At 55.4% G+C, this 25540-nt stretch overlaps 1 protein-coding gene across 1 annotated transcript in view; it reads left to right on the top strand.

Moving 5' to 3' along the window:
* The window catches only part of CEP170B (centrosomal protein 170B), a 31686-nt gene extending 20124 nt beyond the window's left edge, over positions 1–11562 (top strand). The window contains 10 exon segments of the mRNA XM_033191080.1: positions 73–246; positions 740–830; positions 1006–2709; positions 4219–4462; positions 7786–7945; positions 8335–8478; positions 8574–8662; positions 9106–9199; positions 9358–9409; positions 9532–11562. Of these exon segments, the coding sequence (XP_033046971.1) occupies positions 73–246; positions 740–830; positions 1006–2709; positions 4219–4462; positions 7786–7945; positions 8335–8478; positions 8574–8662; positions 9106–9199; positions 9358–9409; positions 9532–9779 (3000 nt within the window). The 3' untranslated portion in view covers positions 9780–11562.
* The last annotated feature ends 13978 nt before the right edge of the window (positions 11563–25540 follow it).

The following is a 25540-nucleotide window of genomic DNA, read 5'->3' as shown; positions in this document are numbered from 1 at the left end:
GCCGGTGTCCATGGAGGGTTGGGAAGTGGGCTTCTCTGGCCCTCAGTGCCTGGGACCATTTCCTCTTGGCAGGTCTTTGGGGTGTTGGAGTCCCCTGAACTCTCCAGGGCATCTTCGGCCACCTTTCGCCCAGTCATCAGAGGGGACAGAGATGAGTCTGGTGATGGGGGCGTGGCCCAGCGGATGGCGCTGCTGCAGGAGTTTGCCTCCCGGCCACTGGGTGCGGCCCCCCAGGTGGAGCACCAGGTACAAGCACAGATGGCCACCCCAAGGAGGGGCTCGGCAGGGAGAGGGCAGCGTCCAAGCCGGGCCTGGGGTCAGCAGACCTCTCATGGGGCGAGACTGGACTTTCCTCTGAGGGGCACACTCACCTGGAGGGTGGGCTGGGGCTTCCATGAGGAGGGATCAGCTGTCAGACCCAGTGTTGATTTGAGGTCCTGGGCAAAACGGGCTCCGAGGTCAGGACAGGGCCACGGCTGCTCTGCCAACCTGGAACTGAGTTCTGTGGGGCTGCCTGGGCCGGGCCAGCAGGGGTCATGTTGGAGCAAGTCCAGGCGAGGCAACTGGGACCCCTGGCTGCCTTTGCAGGGGCATGTGCTCGCTCGAGCGGCAGGCCCAGGGTGGCATGCATGTGTGGGGCTGGTGTTGGCTGCTCTGGATGCCCCTCTTGTTCCCTGGCACCCCCTGCTCCTCACCGTTGGGCTTGCACGTGGAAACACTCCCACGTTCCTCTCCACAGGGCCTCCCGGTGCCGGGCTCCCCTGGGGGTCAGAAGTGGGTGTCCCGCTGGGCCAGCCTGGCTGACAGCTACTCAGACCCGGGCCTCACAGGTAAGTGGCTCCAGTGCTGCAGGGGAGTCAGGGGCCAGGCCGGGGGCAGGGGGCTCAGGTCGCTGACCACGGACACAGGCTGCGTCTTCCTGTGCATGGAGGCTGTACATGGAGGCTATACGTGGAGGGCCTGCAGACTAGCAGCCCTGTAAGCAGCTGCCTTTGTGCTCCACAGAGGATGGCCTGGGACGTAGAGGCGGGGAGCTGGAGGCGTCCCTACCTGTGCGCACGCGGCGACGGCTCCCTCAGCTGCCCAGTGAGAGGGCCGACAGCCCTGCGGGCCCGGAGAGCAGCAGGAGGAGTGGGCCTGGGCCACCGGAGCTGGGCAGTGAGCAGCCCGGCCACCTTTTCGGCCAGGAGGAGTTGGACCCTGACAGCCTCAGCGATGCCAGTGGGTCGGACGGGGGCCGAGGCCCTGAGCCAGGGGTGGAGCCACAGGACAGCAGACGCAGGAGCCCCCAGGAGGGGCCCACATGGAGCAGGGGTCGGTGCTCACCAAGGGCCCCCGGGGAGCCAACTCCCACCTCTTTCTTCATTGGGGACCAGAATGGGGATGCTGTGTTACCTAGGAAACCACTTGCGGCTCCAGGGGATGGGGAGGGCCTAGGGCAGGCAGCCCAGCCCAGCCCCGCAGCACGGGATGGCATCTATGTCAGTGCCAATGGGAGAATGGTCATCCAGCTACGGCCTGGACGGTCCCCAGAACCTGACGGCCCTGCCCCACCCTTCCTCCGGCAAGAGAGCTTCACTAAGGAGCCAGCCAGTGGTCCCCCAGCGCCTGGCAAACCCCCCCACATCTCCAGCCACCCACTTCTACAGGACCTGGCTGCCACCAGGGCTGCACGCATGGACTTCCACTCCCAGGACACCCACCTGATCTTGAAGGAGACAGAGACGGCCCTGGCGGCCCTGGAGGCCCGACTGCTCTCCAATTCTGTGGACGCCGAGTGTGAGGGGGGCAGCACCCCAAGGCCACCAGAGGACGCCCTGTCTGGGGACTCGGACGTGGACACTGCCAGCACGGTCAGCATGCGCAGTGGCAAGAGCGGGCCCAGCCCCACAACCTCGCAGCCCCTGCGGGCACAGAAGGAGATGTCGCCATCCCCGCCAGCTGCACAGGACCCAGGAGGCACCGCTCTGAGCAGTGCCCGTGAGCAGCCCTCAGAGAGGCAGTGTCACCCACTTGGCCTGACGGACATGGGCCGTGGAGAGCCAGTACGGCGCTCAGCCATAAGGCGTGGCCACAGGCCCCGAGGGTCCCTGGACTGGCCCAGTGAGGAGCGTAGCCCTGTCCTAGCCCACCCACCCAGCTCAGAGGTGATGGCCTCCAACCATGAAACCCCTGAGGCCACTGGGGCAGGACGGCTAGGGTCTCGCCGGAAACCAGCGGCCCCACCGCCATCCCCCGCTGCCCGGGAGGAGCAGAGCCGTAGCTCAGCCAGCTCCCAGAAGGGGCCGCAGGCCTTGACCCGCTCCAACAGCCTGTCCACCCCTCGCCCCACACGGGCCTCCCGGCTGCGGCGGGCCCGGCTGGGGGACGCTTCAGACACTGAGGCCGCGGATGGCGAGCGGGGATCCCTGGGCAACCCGGAGCCTGTGGGCCGGCCAGCTGCTGAGCAGGCCAAGAAGCTGTCACGCTTGGACATCCTGGCCATGCCCCGGAAGCGGGCTGGCTCCTTCACAGGGACTAGTGACCCCGAGGCAGCCGCTGCCCGCACCAGCTTCTCTGGCCGCAGTGTGGAGTTGTGCTGTGCCAGCCGCAAGCCCACCATGGCCGAAGCACGGGCTGTCGCCAGGAAGGCTGCCACCACAGCCACCACCACGGGTCCCCGCCAGCCCTTCAGCAGGGCCCGCTCGGGCAGCGCTCGATACACCTCCAGTGAGTGCCAGGGCAGGTGGGAGGCCAGGGCCAAGGCAGAGCTGCCAGTGGGTCTGCAGCATCCTGGATGCCAGCTGAGTGTTGGCTGTGGGCCCCTGGTCCTGGCACGAGAGGAGCCTTTGTTCCCAAAGCTGGGGTAGATGTGTTGCTGGACTCACGTACACACACACGTGCATGGGCTGAGGGCAGGGCCTGCAGTGCTCTGATGTGGGTTGAACACCCTGACCATCTCTGGCGTGGTGGGGGCTTTGCATCCCCCAGGGTGGGCATTCCCCACTCTTCTGTACTCCTGGCTCAGGCCCCAGGTGCCTTGCGGTCCCCATGCTATCTGCCATGGGCCTGGGGCCCTAGGCCTGGAGAGGGCACTCCCGTGGATCTCTGCTGCAGTACTGTGGCCCAGTGAAGGGTGCCAGGTACACCTGTGCCCCCTGCTGGTAGCTGCTCTAACACCCTTCTGAGCCCGCAAGCCCCATGGCCAGGGAGGGAGGGAGGGCTGTGAGCAGAGCCCCGCCCCCCAGATGTCCATGGGCACAGCAAGCAGGGATGGTCCTCTGTGGCCACCAGAGCTGGCCTCCTACCTGGGGTGGCCAGACATCCACGTCTGCAGAGCAGGGCCCACCCCGCCCACCAAGGGAGCCGAGCTGTCCAGCGAGTGGATTGGTTTGAGGCCAAGGTGTTGCTGCTACTGCCTTCTGCCCTGTGCTCCCACCTACCCACCCATGATCCCAGTGGAGCCTCTTCCCCAACTCCCAGGGTCCTCCCACAGCCCCGCCCCAACTGCTGGCTGCACTGGGCAGGCCCTGCGCATGGCTGGAGGCTGAGGCAGGGTTCGCTGGAGGAAGGGGTGGGCTAGGGCCGAGGGTCACCCCTGCTTGGTGGAGCCTGCCATCCCTACCCCACGTGGTGCACTGGTAATGTTTGGTCCAAGCATGCGGCTGGCCATCATCCCCACCTACGGTGCAGGTGCGCAGCTGCTGCCGGGCTCTCAGAGCAGGGGCTGGTGAGGAGGCTAGGACTCCGCCCAGCAGGGGCGGAATCTGAAGCACTGGGTCTGACAGACTGAAGCAGGCAGCAGGGAGGGGCTGCAGTGGCCTTGCTCGGGCTCTGACTGGTCCTTGCCTGTCTGTCTGGTCCAGCCTGGGCTGCAGCAAGTCCTGCTGGGGAGGTTTACTCTGTTTTGGCGTCTGCCAGGCACTGCTTTCCCACCACCTGTAAGGGGGTTTCCCACCTAATCAGGTGCAGACTGCTCCCGGGTCGCAGCCACTGGCCTGGGAGCACCAGGCTGCCTTCCCCGCATGTGCCCCTGGGCTGGTGGGGGCCTTGTGGAGGCCTTGTGGAGCTCAGCAGCTGTTGATGTTTCAGTGAAGGGCTACTGGGTGGGGGCACCAGCCTCAACGCTGCCCAGCCCTGCAGCACTGAGCCCTCGCCCACAGGGACCCTGGGACTGCCACAGGGTGCTGAGTGCTGCTTTGTTCTGTTCTTGCTTCTGAAACCAATTCACTCACCAAGACACGCGGCGCCGGCAGCAGGGCTCGGATTACACGTCCACCTCTGAGGAGGAGTACGGCTCCCGCCACGGCTCCCCCAAACACACACGCTCCCACACCTCAACAGCCACTCAGACCCCGAGGGCTGGCAGCTCCAGTCGGGCTCGTTCCCGGGCCCCCGGTCCCCGGGACACGGACGACGATGAGGAGGAACCTGACCCTTATGGTTTCATCGTGCAGACGGCAGAGATTGTGGAGATCGCCAGGTGAGCAACCCATTCAGAGTATATCCCCTGGGTCAATCCACTGAGTGCTGGTGCCTTTTCTCGAGTGAGAGCACCCTGAGGGCAGGGACCAGGATGGGAGCTCCCTTCTTGAGTGGATAGATAGTACGGCAGATGGCTGGCTAGCTGGATGGATGGATGGATGGATGGATGGATGGATGGATGGATGGGAGGGTGAGTGGGTGGATGGATGGATGGGCAGGTGGATGGATGAATGGCGGGTGGGTGGGTAAATGGATAGGTTGCTGGATGGGTGGATGGCTGGGTGGGTAGGTGGGTGGATGGATGGATAGGATGGTGGGTGGGTGGATGGCTGGGTGGGTAAGTGGTTGGATGGATGGATGGACAGGTTGATAGCTGCATGGATGAATAAGTGGATGGATGAATGGATGGGTGGAGGTTGGATGGGTGGATGGAAGGATGGATGCAAAGGTTGGTGGGTGGCTGGGTGGGTTAATGGATGGGTAGATGGGTGGGTAGATGAATAGGTGGATAGATGGATGGATGGAAGAGGTTGGTGGGTGGGTGGGTGGATGGGTAGGTAGATAGATGTGTGGGTAGATGAATAGGTGGATGGATAGGAGAGGTTGGGGGTGGATGGATGGGTTGATGGGTGGATTGATAAATAGGTGGATGGATGGGAGAGGTTGGTGGGTGGATAGATGGAAGGATGAATGGATAGGAGGGTGGGTGGGTGGGTGGATGGATGGATGGGCGGGTGGGTGAGTAGATGGATAGATTGCTGGGTGGGTGGATGGGTGGGTAGGTGGATGGATGGATGGATGGATGAGTGAATGGGTGGATGGATAGATGAGTGAGTGGATGGATGGGTGGATGGATGAGTGAGTGGGTGGATGGATGAATGAGTGGGTAGATGGATGGATTAGTGAGTGGATGGATGGGTAGACGGATGAGTGAGTGGGTGGATGGATGGATGAATGAGTGGGTGCATGGATGGATGAGTGAGTGATGGATGGGTGGACGGATGAGTGAGTGGGTGGATGGATGGATAGATGAGTGAGTGGGTGGGTGGGTGGATGGATGGATGGATGGATGAGTGGGTGGATTGACGGATGTATGGATGAGTGAGTGGGTAGGTGGGTGGGTGGGTGGGTGGATGGATGGATGGATGGATGGATGGATGAGTGGGTGGGTGGATGGATGGATGAGTGAGTGGGTGGATGGATGGATGAGTGAGTGGATGGAAGAATGAGTGGGTGGATGGATGGATAAGTGAGTGGATGGATGGATGAGTGGGTGGATGGATGAATGAGTGGGTGGATGGATGGATGAGTGGGTGGATGGATGGATGAGTGAGTGGATGGATGGGTGGACAGATGAGTGAGTGGATGGATGGATGGATGAGTGGGTGGATGGATGGATGGATGAGTGAGTGGATGGATGGGTGGATGAATGAGTGAGTGGGTGGATGGATGGATGGATGAGTGAGTGGATGGATGGGTGGATGGATGAGTGAGTGGGTGGATGGATGGATGGATGAGTGGGTGGGTAGATGCAGATCTTCCCAGGAGGTGGAAGGCCTCCTCAATGGTTTTTATTAGAAATGAACTCCTTCATGTGGTCATTCAGTAACAGGGCCCTCTCCAGGCCAGGCGCTGGGGAGGATGGGGTAGGGAGTTGGGTGGGAGTGAGAGTGGTCTTTGCCAAGCAGTGGTCAGTACTGCAAAGGCAGGCCCTGAAAGGCTGTGGGGCAGGCAGGGGAGGTCCCAGGACCAGGGGGATGGCAAGTGTTTGTTGTAGAGGATGCTGAGCTTGACGCCCATGAGGCACCTGGAATAGGGTGGCCAGGAGCAGGCAGCCCTTAGAGAGTGACCCACACTGGGTTGGAGGCGCAGGCACCTGGGGCTGTGAGCAGCGTGAAGTTGGTGGGGAGGACCTGGGGGGCTTGGAAGGATGGGGACTGGGGACAGGGCTCTTGGGATGCTTGAGGTATTGGTAGGAGCATAGGGAAGAAGGCTGCCATCAGCTGAGGAAGTGGGCATAGGGTTGGGGCTCTGGACAGAGACACTGCACCTGGGTGAGAAGCAGGCCTGAGAGCAGAAAGGGACATGGGGGGCCCATGTGAGTTTCTGGAGTTCTCTGCCTTCCACAGTGGGTGAGCTGGAGCATGCGATGTGCCAGGGGCAGGAGGCCAGAGAGTGCTGGGCAGGGGCCCGAGGGCCAGGGTCACGTGCCAGTTGGTGTCACCCGGAGGTGGAGGGATAGCTTCCATGTTTTGTTTTGATGTGGAAGGGTGGAGCCAGTCCTGAGTGAGGCCAGGGCAGCCAGTGGACTGCGCGAGGCCATCTGGGCAGAGGGCGCCGGGGCTGTTTTTCTGGTCGTGCCAGCATCTGGCGAGGGGAGGGGGAGGAGGAGGGGGAGGGCCCTCAGGGTGGTCTGTTCCTTGGGTGACTGCCAGTGTGGGGGCCGAGGAGGCTTGGGGTGGGGCCTGTCCCCATGAGGATGGGTGGTTGACAGTGACAAGGGAGCCTGGGTCCCCAAGGCCTGGGCTGAAGGCCTAAGTGGGGCAGGACCTGCTGGTGGCCCAGGTGCTTAAGGGGCCGGCAGGACAGGTGACGAGGCTGTGTGCTCCAGCAGAGGGCTGGGAGCTGCTCACAGCCCCTGCAGGCCCCTGTCCTCGCTGGGAAGTGTCTGTTACCTTGGCAGGGTGGAGGCCTGTGCTCCCTTGGCATATCCTAGGGGGACTGAGCTGGCAAGGCTTGAGCAGGGGGCTAGGCTGAGCTGCCACTGGCCTCACTGACCTGCAAGGGGTCCCCTGCCTCTCTGGATCTGCCTGCCCCACCCTCTGCCCAGCCCCCACCCTCAGTGTGAGGAGTGCCAGGCTCTAGTTGCTGTGACCTCAGCCCACTCCCTTCTTTGCCTCAGTTTCTCTGCCTGCAGAGCTGGACGCCCGTGGCACCCACACGTTCTATGACTGAGTCCCATCCATCCCATTTGGGCCCCGCAGCTGTGATGCTGGCCCTGAGGGGCCAGAGAGGGAGGAGGTGTGGCCTGCCCCAGAACCAGCAGGGGTCTCTGTGCACCCTTCTTTTCAGGCTCTGTCCAAGCCCCCCACCATCCCTCCTTGTGGCTGTGGGGAGTTGGGCCTCCCTGTAGGGCCATGGCCAGTGCCTGTGTAACCAGTGGCTAGGCCAGTGTTTGGGGCCAGGCTGGGGAGCACCTCCCCCAGGCCCCACCTCTGGCCGGCAGCTGCCTGGGAGCTGGGAGGGACTTTGAGGCCTGTCTGGCCCCTGCTGCCCCGACTTCCTCTGCGCAGAACCTGCTGTCTTTCCTGCCGGCTGCAGGCTGAGCCAGACACTGGTGAAGGACGTGGCCATCCTAGCCCGGGAGATCCATGATGTGGCTGGGGACGGTGACACACTGGGCTCCTCGGGGCCTGCCCACAGTGCCTCCCTCAGCACCATGCCCAGCACCCCCGCCTCGACCATCTCTGCCCGGGAGGAGGTGAGCCCCAGGCTTTCTGAGGCCCCTGTGCCAGAGCCACCCTCGAGGAGGGTCAGGCCAGGTCCCCACAGCCCTTTGCATGCCTCGGCTGAGGCCCTGCTGCGCGTGCCCCTTTGGTGAGCTGGAGCGTGTCCCTCTGGGTCAGCACCCCACACGGCCACTGGGGAGCTCAAGGTCTGGGGCGCTCACGGTGCCTGAGTCAGGCTTGACTGTGGTCATCCCCAGCCCAGCTGCCTTCACGGCGGGGCAGGGACACAGGAAGGACCCTGCACAGATGGAAGGTGGGTGTGCTCTGTCCATCTGCCGGGCCGGAGCAGGGAGGTGCAGCTAGCCACAGCCTGTCAGGAGCCTCTGCCTGGGGCCCACGGTGCCGGCCCTCCCTTTTGCAGCTGGTGCAGCGCATCCCTGAGGCCAGCCTCAACTTCCAGAAGGTGCCTCCCGGCTCGCTGAACTCTCGGGACTTTGACCAGAACATGAACGACAGCTGTGAGGACGCCCTGGCCAACAAGACACGGCCTCGGAACCGAGAGGAGGCATGGTGCCCACTGCCGCCACGGAGCTGGGTGTCGGGGGGAGCAAGGGCGGGGCTCCTCGAGGGCAGGGCCATGCTGATACTGGGCTCTTGTAGGTGATCTTTGATAACCTGATGCTGAACCCGGTGTCCCAGCTGTCGCAGGCCATCCGTGAGAACACAGAGCACCTTGCCGAGAAGATGAAGTGAGTCACCTTCCCGGCTGAGGTGGATGCCCAGACACCAACACAGCTGCATGAGCTGGGACTCAGGCCTGGCTGCATCCCTCAAAGGCAGTGGTTTTCTGGGTACACTCGTGTGCACCCGTGCAGCCAGCCACGTGTATGCGGCTCCCAGCAGGCAGACCCTGAACTCAGAGGAGCCAGCGCCTCCAGAGTGGCCCTTCCTCCCCATCTCCCCTCGCCCTCATCCCGGGCCCAGCCCTCCCCACCTTCCAGTGCTAGACACACAGGTGGGAACTTGGTGCCCGTTAGCCCAGGTCACGCATCAGGCCTCAGTTTCCCCTTAGGCCCAGGTGGGGTGGGATGAACTTCCCCGTAGCAGAGGAGGTCTGGAGAATTGTCCCTCAGCTCTGGCATCCCTGTCCTTGTCCCCCCATTTCTGCCTCCCCTACCCCTACCTTGGACAGGATCCTCTTTCAGAACACAGGGAGAGCCTGGGAGGACCTGGAAGCCAGGATCAACGCCGAGAACGAGGTGCCCATCCTGAAGACGTCTAACAAGGTGAGCACCGGGACCCCGTGCCCCTGAGCCCGCCCCCAGCCAGCTTGGCTTTGCCTGGCTGGCCCCAAACCTTGTCCCAGCTCCTGCACCCAGAGCCCCGGGGCGGAGCTGCGGCCCCTCAGAAGTTGACTCCACCTCTCTCCCTGCCATGTTTCCAGGAAATCAGCTCCATCCTGAAGGAACTGAGGCGGGTGCAGAAGCAGCTGGAAGGTGAGTGTGGCCCAAGCCCAGGACAGTGAGGGAGGCTGGCAGGGCCTTGTGGGGAACCCTGACTCACAGGGTGGGAGCAGGTGAACTGGATCTGCAGCCTGACCCTCCCTCCCCACCTCCAGTTATCAACGCCATCGTGGACCCCAGTGGGAGCCTGGACCTGCTCACAGGAAACAGGAGCTTGGCCAGCTCTGCACAGCCGGGGCTGGGGAAGGGCCGCGTGGCTGCCCAGAGCCCACCCTCGCCCGCCTCAGCCGAGGCCCTGCTGCCAGCCCTGCCGCTGAGGAGTTTCCCACAGCGGGTCAGCTGTGGGCCTCCCAGCCTCCCGGACCCCACCTTCCTCCCTGATGCGGAGAGGTTCCTGATCTAGGCCCCGGACCTGGCCAGGCTGGCCTACCTGTGCGTGTGCGTCTCTGCCTCCCGTCCGCCGCACGCCCGCCTGCCTGGCAGCAAGTGGTTCTCCCTGAAGACCCCCACATGTGCCATATCCCCGTGGGCGGGGGCCTCCCACGCCCTTGCCCCCTCGTCAGCTCCCAGCCAGCACCCTACTCACCCTGTCCAGCCCTGTGGCCACCCCCACCCCCGCCCCGCCCCCTACAGGTCTCTGGCCCAGCTCCTGGCCAGGCTGCTGCCAAGGTCAAGCCCTCGAGGGCATTACCCCACCTCCTCTTCATCACTGTTATTTTTGTCTTTAGCTTTAAAGGAAAGAGTTGTTGGTGCCATTGCAGGTGCCCCCTCTAGGCCTGACTGGCTCCACCAGGCACTAACCTGCCATACCCCTTTGTACTGGCCTGCGGCCAGGCAGAGGAAGAGAGGTCGACTGTGGGGTCATTTGGTGCCAAACATGGAGCTGGGGCAGGCTCATCTGTCCTGGGACTATCTAAGATGGCAGGGCACTTGCCCTGGTGGCTCCCACCTGACCCCAGGCCTTTTATAGGCAGGAGCCCCACTGCTTCCAGCCTTTGGTGCCAACACAGTTGCCAAACCCATTGAGCTTAGGGCTGCCCCGTGAAGCCCTCCTGGGTGTGGACCGGGGGCTGGTTGAGAGCTGAGCCATGCACACAGGTGCAGATACCCTCCCCACTCCCATGCACTCGGCTAGTCCAGGCACCTCCATGCTGCACCGTGAGGAGTGTGGGGCATGTCCCCTTGAGGGGCTATGGGCCTCTGTACTTGGGCTTCCAAGGGCCTAGGCACAGCTAGGTGCATGGCAGCCCTTCAGGCGGGAGTGAGTGTACGACCAAAGTGACTGGAAGCCGGGTTTCCGGAAGCTCGCAGCTTGGCCTGCACCACACGCCCTCCCCTTTTGGCTTCACGCCATCAGGCCTCAGGTGGGCATGGGGGCAGGGACGGGCCCAGGAACTGTTGTTTTCTCAGGATTCTTTCAGCTGGGAACATGGCAGGTGAGCAGAGCTTGGCGCCTCTGCCGTGGCCCCTGCTGGGGCAGCCCGTGTTGCCAGAGCCTCTAAGCCAAAGAGCCCATTGGCCGTGGTTGGTGGGGATGGACGTGGGGGGTGTCCCTCCTGGACCAGACTGGCGTAGGTGAGCTCCACACCCCGCCTGGCATTGGTACGAGAGTCGGACCTGGACAGGGCCAGCTGCTGGGGGAGTGGCGCTGGGGGCTGGAGGCTGGAAGTGGGTGGTTTGTGTCCCCTGTTTACTTTTAGCTGATCTGGGGTTGGGTGTACGGGTTCTGTGCCTCTGAGCCCTGCGGCCCACCTGATGTTTACGTGTGGGGGGGCGGGGGGCCAGTGTCTCCCCCTGGTCCCCTCCCCAAGAGCCTGCTGTCTATATGGAGGAGGTGCTAGTCCGGCCCACCGGGCTGCTGCCCACCCCTGCATGCCTCAGTTACCCACCCTGCCTGCCCCTGGACATGAAGTGGTCACTCTTCATCCACGGCTGCTGCCCACCCCTCAGCAGTGGCAGTGCAATGTTTTGAATTCACAGGTTCCCGCCCCTCCCCACGCTGAGCTCCTTTGTTCCCCCCCCTCCAGCCTTGGCCTGGGAACGGTCCTTGTTTGCCCAGCTTCTCGGAGGGTTCACTGTACATTCGTTCTCAGGTGGTCTTGTGGCTGTCTTTCGGAAAATGGTTATTTTATATGATTTGTCATGGAATTTGTTCTAATAAATCATTCTTCTATCACATGGCAGCACGCTGGAGCCTGTCACCTCAGCCTTGCTTCTCTATCCATGGTGTTTGGGATGGGTGGGGCCCTGCACGTGGGACAGACTGGGGGAGGCTGCAATTCAGAGATGCCGCCACCAGGGGGCGGCCCGGGCTAGAAAGCAACATTTCCAGACGTTTACTCCTAAGAAACAGAAGAGTTAATTTATGAAAACTCTTCAGTGAGACAGCATCCCAGAGCACTGGTTTTTTGTTTTGTTTTGAGACAGAGTCTCACTGTCTCCCAGGCTAGAGTGCAGTGGCACGATCTCGGCTCACCGCAAGCTCCGCTTCCCAGGTCCATGCTGTTCTCCTGCCTCAGCCTCCTGAGTAGCTGGGACTACAGGCGCCGCCACCACGCCCGGCTAATTTTTTGTATTTTTTAATAGAGATGGGGTTTCACCGTGTTAGCCAGGATGGTCTCGATCTCCTGGCCGTGATCCGCCCACCTCGGCCCCCCAAAGTGCTGGGATTACAGGCGTGAGCCACCGCGCCCCGCCGAGAGCGCTGTTTAAAACTTCACTCATCCTACACAAAAATAGGTAGTGAGCAGACACACAGTCGCCGTGCGGTGAGCGCCACCTCCTGCCGCAGTTCCTTCTCCCTGCTAGGGCTTTGGAGGACACCCACTGCCCGTCATTACGTCACATCACTGGCACCCATCACACCTGGGTCACTGGAGGTGTCGGAGGTCACTGTCCACCTTCAGCCACAGGGCGGGCCCCACGGCACTGATGTGCTGTCGGGCTGCCAGGCTACCAGGCAGCGGCTCAGGTCCTCAGCGAGGCTGACCTTGAGACCCTGGCGGGAGTAGCAGGGCGGGCTTTTTACCTCCGCAGCCCAGCTGTCCGGCTGCTCCCAGCCCCTCGTCCTCCCACTCCCTGCGATGGCTATGGCTCGCCAGATGTTCCTGGGTGGACTGCCTTTATGATGCCACCCTCGCCTGTCCTTGGGGACGCATCTGAGTTTGCAAGGGGATGGTTGAGCCGAGCGGCCCACCAAGAACTTGAGGATGGGGCTCCACAGGCCTCATGCAGCCACTCGGGGCCTCCACGCCTTGCCTTGCCATCTGAACCATCTCAGTGCCACTCCCAGGGCCACACTTGAGGTGGTCACTGATGGCCCGGCCCCCTCCAGGGAGGACTGTGGGCGAGGCCAGGTAGTGAGACCTTAGGGGAGTAAGGGCACAGGGGCTGCAGGAGGAGGCAGTGGAGGGCAGACGGGCTGCGTGGAAAGGCTGGAACCTGAGGAGGCTGCGTCCCTGGTGGAGGGGCAGAGAGGGCCAAGGACATGCCCAGCTCCTGGCCCAAGTGGTCCAGACGTGGGGACAGTGGGTGAGCCGCTCAGGTGACAGTTGGAGAATGCAATCAGGGAACTGGAGCTGAGGAGAGAGATCCCTGTGGGACAGGGGGCGCTTGGTGGCTTAGGGCCTGCTTTGGGTCTTGGGTCATTTGCAGGAGTGAGTGAAGCACACAGGTGGTTTGTGTCCAGTTAATCTTGCTAGTGACAAATATAAGAAACCATTAGACAGAATGACGCCCACACCTTTTCCATGCAAAAATTAATGGTTTCTTTTTCAGATAAATTTTTCAGAAAAATTCAAAGAAATGATGGCCAAACATTCAAATTATGACCAGAAAAGATAGTAAACTGTTTTTACTCTCAAATATAAAATTCTGCTTAAAATAAAATTTTACTGAGAAGGTTGTCATGATTTAGCTTGAAGAAGAACTTAAAATCATGTCACAGGCCATTTCTGCTTTTGGCCGTGAGTAACAGGGGTACAGGATGGATTTGCCTTCTCACCTTGAACAGTGAGAAAATGACAAAATATGTGAAATGGCAGTTTTCAGACACTGGACAGCAGGCAGCACAGGACTGTGATGCCAAGAAAGGAAAGAAATGAGGTGAGCCCGACTGCCCTGCTTTCCCTCCTTCAGCAAAGCTCATGTCTGGTTTTCTCACTGGTCCAGGTGAGAAGGCAAACCCATCCTGTACTCCTGTCGCTCATGGCCAGAAGCAGGAGTGGCCTGTGGCATAATTTTAAGTTCTTCCTTAAGCTATCAATTATAAGGGAATTTCTTTCCTTTTTTCTTTGCTTTGCTTTTTTTTTTTTTTAGTAGAAACGGGGGTTTTGCCATGTTGGTCAGGCTGGTCTCGAACTCCTGACCTCAGGCGATCCACCTGCCTCAACCTCCCAAAGTGCTGGGATTACAGGCATAAGCCACCGCGCCCGGCTGGGAATTTCTAAGTAAATTGGGCTACCTGAAAACTAAGAACCTCTATTCATCCAAAGACACCTTGAAGAGAGTCAAAAGGACAAATAATCTGGACTCAAAATGTATAGTAACTATTACAAGTCAGAGAAAAAAGACAGGCAACGCCATAAAGAGCAGGGAGAGTGAACAGGCGCGTGCAGGAGGGGCCCCAGTGACCAAATGCCTTTGTGAAGTGAACAGGTGCGTGCAGGAGTCCCAGTAACTGAACGCCTTTCCAAAAATATGCCCAATATCATTTGTCAAAAAAAGAGACGTGTAAATTAAAACCATAATGAGATACAACCATACTCAGCAAGGTAGCTCAAACGAGAATCCTTGGTTTGGCGGGTGAGCGTGTAGTGGTTCAACAGTTTTGGAAAAAGTGGCAGAATTTACCAGCGCTATACAGATGCTTGCCTAGGACCCAGCAATTCTACTCCCAGCTTTATACCCAAGAGAAACAAGTGCCTTCAGCCCTTCAAAGGCATGTCCAAGACTGCTCATAGCAGCTGTATTGGTAAAATCACCACATGGAAAGCAACCTCATGGCCCTCGACAACAGAATGGGTAAATAACATCTAGTATGTTTGAGCCTTGGGCTAGGACATTGCAAGGGAAACAAAAAATGACTAAACTTCATAAAACATGGATGACTCTCCAGACATCACAATGAGCAAAAGCAGCCAGACACCAACGTCTACATGCCATAGGATTTCAAAAGTAGGTAAAAGCGATCTATGACAGCAGAAGTCACAATACTGGTTACCTCTTGCGGGGAAAGTATTAACTAAGATGTGCAAGGAAATGTCCTCCATCTGTCTCAAAAAAAAAAAGAAAACAAAGGCCAGGCATGTGGCCCCAGGCTTCCAGGTAGTAGATGGATTCAGGGATTTTCTGGTTGCCAGTTGATTGAAAGAGTTATCTAAAGACCTGGAATTGGGCCGGGCCTGGTGGCTCATGTCTGTAATCCCAGCACTTGGGGAGGCTGAGGTGGGTGAATCACCTGAGGTCAGGAGTTAGAGACGAGCCTAAACTGGTGGAACCCCGTTTCTACTAAAAATACAAAAAAATAGCCAGGTATGGTGGTATGCGCCTGTAGTCCCAGCTCCAATGAGGGCTGAGGCACCAGAATCGCTTGAACCTGGGAGGCAGAGGTTGCAGTGAGCAGAGATCGTGCCACTGCACTTCAGCCTGAGTGAGAGAGCAAGACTCTGTTTCCTAAAATAAAATAAATAAAATAAATAAATTTGGTCACTCTACATATGTATGTTTTTTTTGTTGTTTTTTTGTTTTTTTTTTTTGAGACAGAGTCTCGCTCTGTCGCCCAGGCTGGAGTGCAGTGGCCGGATCTCAGCTCACAGCAAGCTCCACCTCCCAGGTTTACGCCATTCTCCTGCCTCAGCCTCCCGAGTAGCTGGGACTACAGTCGCCGCCACCTCGCCCGGCTAGTTTTTTGTATTTTTTTTAGTAGAGACGGGGTTTCACCATGTTAGCCAGGATGGTCTCGATCTCCTGACCTCGTGATCCGCCCGTCTCGGCCTCCCAAAGTGCTGGGATTACAGGCTTGAGCCACGGCGCCCGACCTACATATGTATGTTATACTGCAATACAAATTTGAAAAAAATTAGAAAATATCTAATAGCATCAAATTGTTCCTAATATCCTCTTGTCTTTCTCGCCGCTGTTGGAGCCGCCGATGCTCTCATCTTCACGCCTGATGTTGGTGATGGTGCTTTTTCTCTCTCGTTTCAGTCTTGCTGTGGTTTGCCAGTTTCAATACTCTTTTCGTGAAACCACCTTTTTGGTTTTACATATTTTCTGTTACCTGTTTATTGTTTTCTCTTTCATTGATTTCTGCTGTTAGTTTTAATTTTATTTTTGTTTGTTAGCTTTTTTCTTTTCTTTCCTATCTGGGTGTTTCTTTCCTATTTCTTTCTTTCCTTCATGATATGGACAGTCACTGATTTTCCTGCGAATCTTCTTTTCTAATATACAGATTTAAAGCTATACATTTCCTTCTAAACATACCTCTAGCTGATCCCATAAGGTTTGATGTATTTTCATCACTGTTTAGGTAAAAGAATTTCTAGTGTTTTATGATTTCTTTCTTGGCCTATTAGTTATTCAGATGTGTATTGTTAAATTACCAAACACTTGAGAATTTTCTGGTTATTCTTTTGTTATTGACTTGTAGCCTCTTTTCACCATGGTCAGAATATCTACTTAAAATTATTTCAGTCACTTGAAATGTATAGAGAATGCCTTACGGCCCAGTATAGGGACGCTTTTGATAATTATTACATATGCCCTTGAAGAGAATATGTAAACTCCCAATTTTTTTTGGAGAGGTGTTATTTTTTGTCAATTTGACCAACTTCATGATTTACGTTCAAATAATCTATATACATATGAAGTTTCTTCCATCTGTTTATTTTACTAGTTACTGAAAGGACTGTGTTAAAGTGTCCGCCATAATAGCAGATCTCTCTATTTCTCTTTTCAGTTCTGTATGTTTTTATTTTATTTTATTTTTTGAGACGGAATCACGCTCTGTCACCCAGGTTGGAGTGCAGTGGTGTGATCTTGGCTCACTGCAACCTCTGCCTCCTGGGTTCAAACCATTCTCCTGTCTCAGCCTCCCAGTAGCTGGGATTACAGGCTCCCACCACCACACCTGGCTAATTTTTGTCTTTTTTAATAGAGATGGGGTTTCACCATGTTGGTCAGGCTGGTCTCGAACCCCTGACCTCAAGTGATCTGCTGCCTTGGCCTCCCAAAGTGCTGGGATTACAGATGTGAGCCACTGCACCCAGCCTTTAAGTTTTTCTTTATGTATTTCAAAGCTATGCTATTAGGGGCATGCAATTTAGAATTATTAACTTAGAATTATTAACTTAGAATTAATTATTAACTTAGAATTATTAACTTACCGGTCGATGAGCCCTTTTACCATTATGAAGTCTTCTATAGTTTTTTTTATCTGAAGTCCATTTTGTCTCATATTACTGTAGTTATGCCAGCTTTTATTCTAGTTAATATTATGATTTATCTTTTCCATCCTTTTATTTATTTATTTAAACCAACTCACTTCAAAGAATTTCTATCCTTTTAACAAAATTTCTTGTGGGGCTTGTTTTAAAGTATTCAGTCTGACAATATTTCTTTTAATTGGAGTATTTTTAGTATACACCTATTATATTTATCAATGTCCTTAGGATTAAATCTGCTGTATTACATCTGCTATTTGTTCGTTTTTCTCCCTTTTTTTCCTTTTTTTGGATTAATTAAAATTTTGTATTCTACATCCTGCAATTTGCTTGTTAGTCATACTTTTATTGTAGTAGTAGCAATTACTCAAACAATTATAAAATTAATCCTCCACTAGTTATGGTCTAATATAAATTGTTCTTTTCACTACTTTTTGGCAATTATACAATTACAATTATAAAATCATTTCCAATTATGAAATTCATCCTTCACTTATCAGGGCCTAATGTAAATGTGTGCTTTTATCACTTTCTGGACAATGTAAAGGCATTCTAACGCTTTATTTATTATTTATTTATTGAGACAGAGTCTTGCTCTGTCGCCCAGGCTGGAGGGCAGTGGTGCGAACTCGGCTCACTGGAACCTCTGCCTCCCGGGTTCAAGCGATTCTCCTGCCTCAGTCTCCCAAGGAGCTGGGAGTACAGGCATGTGCCACCATGCCCAGCTAATTTTTTTCATTTTTAGTAGAGACAGGGTTTCACCATGTTGGTCAGGCCAGTCTTGAATTCCTGACCTCAAAGGATCCACCCGCCTTTTGTGGCCTCCCAAAGTGCTGGGATTACTAGTGTGAGCCTCTGCGCTCTGCCCTCCTGATGCTTTAAATCCATCGGCCTCTCTCCCACTTTTTGTGCTGTCATTCGCAGGCATTTCAATTCGGCACATATGTTAAACCACACAATAAATCATCTTATCATTTTCTACAGCTGGCATGCATGGAAACGCACCAGCGCGTTTCTGCTCTGCTGCTCTTTCATTCTTTCCCTCCTACATTTCCATGTTTCCATCCAGGACCATTTTCCAAAGGCCTCCATTGTGATTTGTCTTGTTTATTAGTGCATGTTTGCTGTGAGGAATTCTCTCAATTCACTGGGGAGGGTGTCTGAAAATGTTTTTATTTTGCCTTTTCCTTTCGCTTGAAATAGCACCCCAAGTTGGCGTTATTTTCTCTTGGTGCTTAGAGAATGTTGTTCCATTGTCTTCCGGCCTTCAGTGCTTACGCGGAGAAGTCAAGAGCCTCACTGTTGCCTCTTTGAAGGTGGCATCTTGTTTTTTCCTGGCTGTTATTTGTTTAATTTATTTTTATTTTTCTAGAGACAAGGTCCTCCTGTCTCGGCGTCCCAAAGTGTTGGGATTACAGGTGTGAGCCACTGTGCCCTGCCTCCTGTTACTGCTTTTCTCCTAGTTACTGAGTTTTCAGTGGCTTTACTACAATGTGCTTAGGAGTATGTTTGTACTTCTCTATGGTGAAATGTGTGGTACTTCTTGCACATGCAGTTGGTATGTCTTTCATTGGTTTTGGAAACACATTCATTTTCTCTTCAGATATTGTTCTGCCCCATTTGCAGTCTCCCCTCTGGGATTCGAGTGACAGATGTGGTAGGCCTGTTGACTGCATCCTGTGTGTCTCTGATGCTATTTTCCATGCATTTTTCTCTGTGTGCTTCAGTCTTCTGTCGGCTGCTGACCTCAATTCCTGCTCGTTAATCCTCTTTTCAGTTCTGTCCACTAATAGTCTGTTAACCCATCTGTCACACTCTTTTTTCTTTTTTTGAGACGGAGTCTCGCTCTGTCGCCCAGGCTGGAGTGCAGTGGCCAGATCTCAGCTCACTGCAAGCTCCTCCTACCGGGTTTACACCATTCTCCTGCCTCAGCCTCCCGAGTGGCTGGGACTACAGGCGCCTGCCACCTCGCCTGGCTAGTTTTTTGTATTTTTCAGTAGAGATGGGGTTTCACTGGGTTAGCCAGGATGGTCTTGATCTCCCGACCTCGTGATCCGCCCGTCTCGGCCTCCCAAAGTGCTGGGATTACAGGCTTGAGCCACCGCGCCCGGCCTATATATTTTTTAATGTGTCTGGTGACTCGATTTAAAATGACACACTGTGACTAGGGAAAAATAGTACAATCTCTGGATGACATTGTGGCCATCAGAGAGGACCCGCCCTGTCCTCTGCCACAGAGCAGGGACAGATCACCAGTCAAGTCGGGACTGAGCTGTCTAGGACAGGCTGTAGACATGGTAAGACTTGTTCCACCTCGTTTGCCCTCTGTCTAGGACAGGCTGTAGACATGGTAAGGCTTGCTCCACCTCGTTTGCCCTCTGTCTAGGACAGGCTGTAGACATGGTAAGACTTGTTCCACCTCGTTTGCCCTCTGTCTAGGACAGGCTGTAGACATGGTAAGGCTTGTCCACCTCGTTTGTGTTTGGACGAACGGAGGCAAGATGGCGCACTTCCGGGTTCTTCATCCCCCCCAACTTTTCCCGCGCGCGCGAAAATGCAGCCGACGCCCGGGAAGGTGTGCAGACCAACTGGGCATGCGCCAGGTGACGTCAATCTGAAGAGACCAAGATTTACCTGGTCGCACCTGCGGAACGCCCCGGACACGCCCATGCCCCGCCTATCGCCCTCCCACTCCAGAAAAGCCGCTCCGGACCAGTGCCACGCGCGGACTTCCCAGCTTCCCCACTGCGGTCGGGACTGTCGGAACTCCGTCCGAGAGCAGCACGGAGAACTCTGCGGGCCTCAGTTGCCGGAGGCCAACAGACCTCTCCTTACCCACCTTCTTCCCCTGAAGCTAGGTGACCAAAATAAACTTGCAGTTTTGCTCCTACCCTTGCCTAGTCGCTGGTTCCTTACACCCGCTCTGGTGGTCTTAGAAAAACAAGTCAGTTGGTGCGAACCCGGGAGGAGACCCCTCCTCGGGGCCCCCAGGGTCTGGGGAGCCTCTCCTCCTCCCGCTCCACGCCGCAGACGGACCAGGACCTGAGACCTGCTTCCCTCACTCTCACGGCCTCTCTGGGTAAGTGCCCTTGTCTCCTCTTACCTCCCTCGGCCAGAAATCCTGCGCAGGTCCGGGGTCCATTTGGAGCCACCAAGTGGCTCGGGAGACCCGTTCAGGACGGAGACGTCCGCCTGAAGGTAATCTCCACTTAGGCTTCAAGAGCCTCTCGTCTGTCTCTGCTGGTTCCAAAGGACGCTTTGAAGCCAGGCAGGGATCCATTCCCATGTCCATTGGGTCCATTGTGTCGGTAAAGAGGAAACAAATGGGAAACCCCCAGTCCAAATTTCCAAAGAGCACCCCCCTGGGGTGCCTCCTAGCCAATTTAAAAACCTTACAGCTTGAACAAGACCTTAGGAGGAAGCGGTTAATTTTCCTTTCCACTGTGGCGTGATCGACCTCAGCAATTTCTGCCAGCGGTTAGGCAAGTGGTCTGAAATTACGTACATACAAGGCTTTTGGGCCTTACGCTCTCGTCCCGACCTGTGTAGCCGGTGCTCTTCGGCCCAAGTTATGCTAGCCAAGGACGCCGGCTCACAGGAACCCGAAAAAGAGGAGTCTTCATTCCTTTCTGTTCAGCCGGAGGATCTAGGGTTTCCCTCACTTCCGCCCTATACTCTCTCCCTCCGCCCGGACTCCTCCTTCCTCTTCCTTACCTACTAGTAATCCACTCAGTCCCGTGCTTCCTTCGGGGCACCCCACTGGCTGTCTTGAGTCTCCTGTCTCTGCACACACCCACTCTAAGTGCCCTGCTGATGCCTCCACTCCTGCCCCACACCCTCCTACAGTGTTAGCGCCTTTGCGAGAGGTGGCTGGGGCGGAGGGGGTAGTCAGAGTACATGTCCCTTTTTCATTGGCCGATCTTTCCAAATTGAAAAGCGTTCAGGGGATTTCTCAGCTAATCCCACCGTTTACATAAAGGAATTTAGATATCTTTGTCAGGCTTATGACTTAACTTGGCATGACCTCCAGGTTATCCTAACCTCCACCCTAAACCCTGAGGAGCAAGAGCGCATCCTAGCGGCCGCCAGGCAGCACGCCAACCAACTACATTTAACTGATGCCACCATCCCACTAGGGGAGCAAGCAGTCCCCTCGGCAGACCCAGACTGGAACTACCAAGCAAACCAGCCTGGGCACCGTAGGCGAGACATAATGGTTCAGTGTTTGTTGGCTGGTATGCAAACAGCCTCAAACAAAACTGTGAATTTTAACAAATTAAAAGAAATTATACAAAATCCAGAAGAAAATCCAGCCGCATTCTTAAATAGGCTGACTGAGGTTCTAACCCAATATACCCGGTTAAATCCGGCCTCCCCCACAGGGGCCACCATTTTGGCGTCTTATTTCATTTCTCAATCAGCTCCTGACATTCGTAAGAAACTTCAAAAGGTAGAGGATGGTCCTCAGGCACCAATACAAGATCTGGTTAAATTAGCCTTTAAGGTCTATAACTCCAGAGAGGAGACAGCTGAGGCAGTGCGACAGGCACGCCTCAAACAGAAGGCCAACTCCTAGCAGCGGCTTTACAGCCCAATTGTAACCCCAGACCAGAGAGTACACACTCCGCAGACTCCAAGGCTACAAAAGGAGCCTGCTATAAGTGCGGCAAGGTGGGACACTATGCCAATAGGTGTCCACAAGGTCCCCGAGCCCCAACGCAGCCTTGCTATAAGTGCAAGGCATCAGGACATTGGGCCAGTGAATGTCCTAAGCCTCGTCTACCAGCAACCCCCTGCCCTGCTTGCCAGCAGGGAGGACACTGGAAGTCTGATTGCCCCACCCTGAGAACAGGTGCTGCGTCTCCACGTGACCCCCTTTCCCAGGATCCTGGGAGCTCCTTCCAGCTCCTACATCTGGACGACAATGACAACTGAAGGTGCCGAGACTCGGGGACCCCCATCACCCTCGCCGAGCCGCGGTAACTCTCCTGGTAGCGGGTAAGACAATTATTTTTTAATCAACAGCGAGGCTACCTATTCTGTTTTGCCGTCCTTCTCTGGACCTAGCCTTCCATCCAATATCTCTATAGTAGGAGTAAGCGGAAAGCCATCCACCCCACGAAAAACTCCACTCCTCAGTTGCTGCCTGGCCAACAATTACTCTGCACACTCGTTCCTCATTCCCAGCTAAAGAGGGCCCCCACCGGGAACAATCAGTGGACATCAGTTCAACTTTCCCCCACTCGCCTCAAACTTACAAAACTTTCTTAACTAGTTCATGCTCTCTGACCCCTGGCGCTTAGCTCGCTTTCTCACCATCTTCTACATAAACCTATCAGACTTTCAATACATAACCCCAGACCCAGATCTACCTCCAGACAATAGTCCAGAGCAGTGGTTCTCCCATCTCCTAACTTCATTGAACATCTCCAGTGGCAAGGGACACTCCGTGACTACACGGAAAATGAAGTCTCATTTTATACTTATATTGCTGTTTCACTCATACACTCAGACCTTTGCTAGTCCGCCTACTGTATGGCAATTTTTTTCTCATCACTGAAACTTGGCCACAAGACAGCCGAACACACTCAGTAGTACATAGCTCTGCCAGTTGCCCTCCTTAAGGCTATCAAACTTCTCTCCACACAATAGAGACCCTTTCTCATGGCTCGCACTTATCTGCCAAAGGCTAGACTTAACCTACACTGTGAATATAACCAATCTCTCCCACTGCTTCCTCTGTGAGGCTTTAGAAGGCCCCCCCTAGTGGCAGCCCCCTGCCCATGGCCTTCAACACAACTGGTCAACATCCCACAATTCACTTACACTCCAGGCGCCACTATACCAGAAATCCAAACTGCCCAATCCTTCCTTTCCGTATTCAACTCCAAATTCATCCTGAGGTAATCATGCTCAGGCACCCAATGGAGGCCACACAGCCCCCATTGAAGGCTATTTCTCGTCCAAACTGCCCAATCCTTCCTTTCCATTATTCAACTCCAAATTCATCCTGAGGTAATCATGCTCAGGCACCCAATGGAGGCCACGCAGCCCCCATTGAAGGCTAATTCTCGTCCAAACTGCCCAATCCTTCCTTTCCGTTATTCAACTCCAAATTCATCCTGAGGTAATCATGCTCAGGCACCCAATGGAGGCCACACAGCCCCCATTGAAGGCTATTTCTCGTCCAAACTGCCCAATCCTTCCTTTCCGTTATTCAACTCCAAATTCATCCTGAGGTAATCATGCTCAGGCACCCAATGGAGGCCAAACAGCCCCCATTGAAGGCTATCTCTCGTGCAACTGATCTCTCTCTAAAACTCTTAACCATACAGCCATTAACTGATCCCTCTATGTCCCCGTGTCCTTGGTCCCCAGTCTAACTTTATACAGCCAGGCAGAAGTAGCAGAGCTTTTCCAGCAACTTTCCATGCCACTACGCCACCCCCGTAAAAAAAAAACGGGCTGTTTTCCTCCCTCTAGTTATTGGAATCAGCTGAAAGCCTGGCCTCCCTGCAGTGCTGAACTACCTCAATAGCCTAAGTAGCTGCCCAAAACAGGCGAGCCCTAGACTTGCTTACAGCTGAAAAAGGAGGCACTTGTCTCTTCCTTGGAGAAGAGTGCTGCTATTATGTTAGCAAGTCAGGCCTAGTAGACACTAACATTCAAACCCTCAATAAAATAAAAAACTGAGATACAAAACCTTAACACCCCAACCTTGCCGGGACCTTCCTTCTGGGTTTTGCCCATATTCCGACAAATGCTTCCATACCTCGTTCCTATACTAATACTGTGCCTTATTTTATTCTTCATCCGTACGTCCAAATGCCAACCATGGCCCCGACCTTAACGACGCCCCTTAACAGCAGGAAGTAGCCAGACAGACCACGGCGCCCCTTTATCACTATTACCAATAAAAGGTTGGACTGTTTGGACGAACGGAGGCAAGATGGCGCACTTCCGGGTTCTTCATCCCCCCCCAACTTTCCCGCGCGCGCGAAAATGCAGCCGACGCCCGGGAAGGTGCAGACCAACTGGGCATGCGCCAGGTGACGTCAATCTGAAGAGACCAAGATTTACCTGGTCGCACCTGCGGAACGCCCCCGGACACGCCCATGCCCCGCCTATCGCCCTCCCACTCCCAGAAAAGCCGCTCCGGACCAGTGCCAAGCGCGGACTTCCCAGCTTCCCCACTGCGGTGCAGTTGGGACTGTCGGAACTCCGCGAGAGCACCACGGAGAACTCTGCGGGCCTCATTCGCCGGAGGCCAACAGACCTCTCCTTACCCACCTTCTTCCCCTGAAGCTAGGTGACCAAAATAAACTTGCAGTTTTGCTCCTACCCTTGCCTAGTCGCTGGTTCCTTTACACCTGCTCTGGTGGTCTTAGAAAAACAAGTCAGTTTGCCCTCTGTCTAGGACAGGCTGTAGACATGGTAAGACTTGCTCCACCTCGTTTGCCCTCTGTCTAGGACAGGCTGTAGACATGGTAAGGCTTGCTCCACCTCGTTTGCCCTCTGTCTAGGACAGGCTGTAGACATGGTAGGGCTTGTTCCACCTCGTTTGCCCTCTGTCTAGGACAGGCTGTAGACATGGTAAGGCTTGTTCCACCTCGTTTGCCCTCTGTCTAGGACAGGCTGTAGACATGGTAAGACTTGCTCCACCTCGTTTGCCCTCTGTCTAGGACAGGCTGTAGACATGGTAAGGCTTGCTCCACCTCGTTTGCCCTCTTTCTAGTACAGGCTGTAGACATGGTAAGACTTGCTCCACCTCGTTTGCCCTCTGTCTAGGACAGGCTGTAGACATGGTAAGGCTTGCTCCACCTCGTTTGCCCTCTGTCTAGGACAGGCTGTAGACATGGTAGGGCTTGTTCCACCTCGTTTGCCCTCTGTCTAGGACAGGCTGTAGACATGGTAGGGCTTGTTCCCCTCGTTTGCCCTCTGTCTAGGACAGGCTGTAGACATGGTAAGACTTGCTCCACCTCGTTTGCCCTCTGTCTAGGACAGGCTGTAGACATGGTAAGGCTTGCTCCACCTCGTTTGCCCTCTGTCTAGGACAGGCTGTAGACATGTAAGGCTTGCTCCACCTCGTTTGCCCTGTCTAGGACAGGCTGTAGACATGGTAGGGCTTGCTCCACCTCGTTTACCCTCTGTCTAGGACAGGCTGTAGACATGGTAGGCTTGCTCCACCTCTTTGCCCTCTGTCTAGGACAGGCTGTAGACATGGTAAGGCTTGCTCCACCTCGTTTGCCCTCTGTCTAGGACAGGCTGTAGACATGGTAAGACTTGCTCCACCTCGTTTGCCCTCTGTCTAGGACAGGCTGTAGACATGGTAAGGCTTGTTCCACCTCGTTTGCCCTCTGTCTAGGACAGGCTGTAGACATGGTAAGGCTTGTTCCACCTCGTTTGCCCTCTGTCTAGGACAGGCTGTAGACATGGTAAGGCTTGTTCCACCTCGTTTGCCCTCTGTCTAGGACAGGCTGTAGACATGGTAGGGCTTGTTCCACCTCGTTTGCCCTCTGTCTAGGACAGGCTGTAGACATGGTAAGACTTGTTCCACCTCGTTTGCCCTCTGTCTAGGACAGGCTGTAGACATGGTAGGCTTGCTCCACCTCGTTTGCCCTCTGTCTAGGACAGGCTGTAGACATGGTAGGGCTTGCTCCACCTCGTTTGCCCTCTGTCTAGGACAGGCTGTAGACATGGTAAGGCTTGTTCCACCTCGTTT

This window comes from Trachypithecus francoisi, unplaced genomic scaffold, assembly GCF_009764315.1.
Source record: "Trachypithecus francoisi isolate TF-2019V2 unplaced genomic scaffold, Tfra_2.0 Lachesis_group3, whole genome shotgun sequence".
NCBI lineage: Eukaryota > Metazoa > Chordata > Mammalia > Primates > Cercopithecidae > Trachypithecus > Trachypithecus francoisi.
Note: the sequence above shows the minus strand (reverse complement) of the source record. Positions and strands in the feature narration are given on the sequence as shown.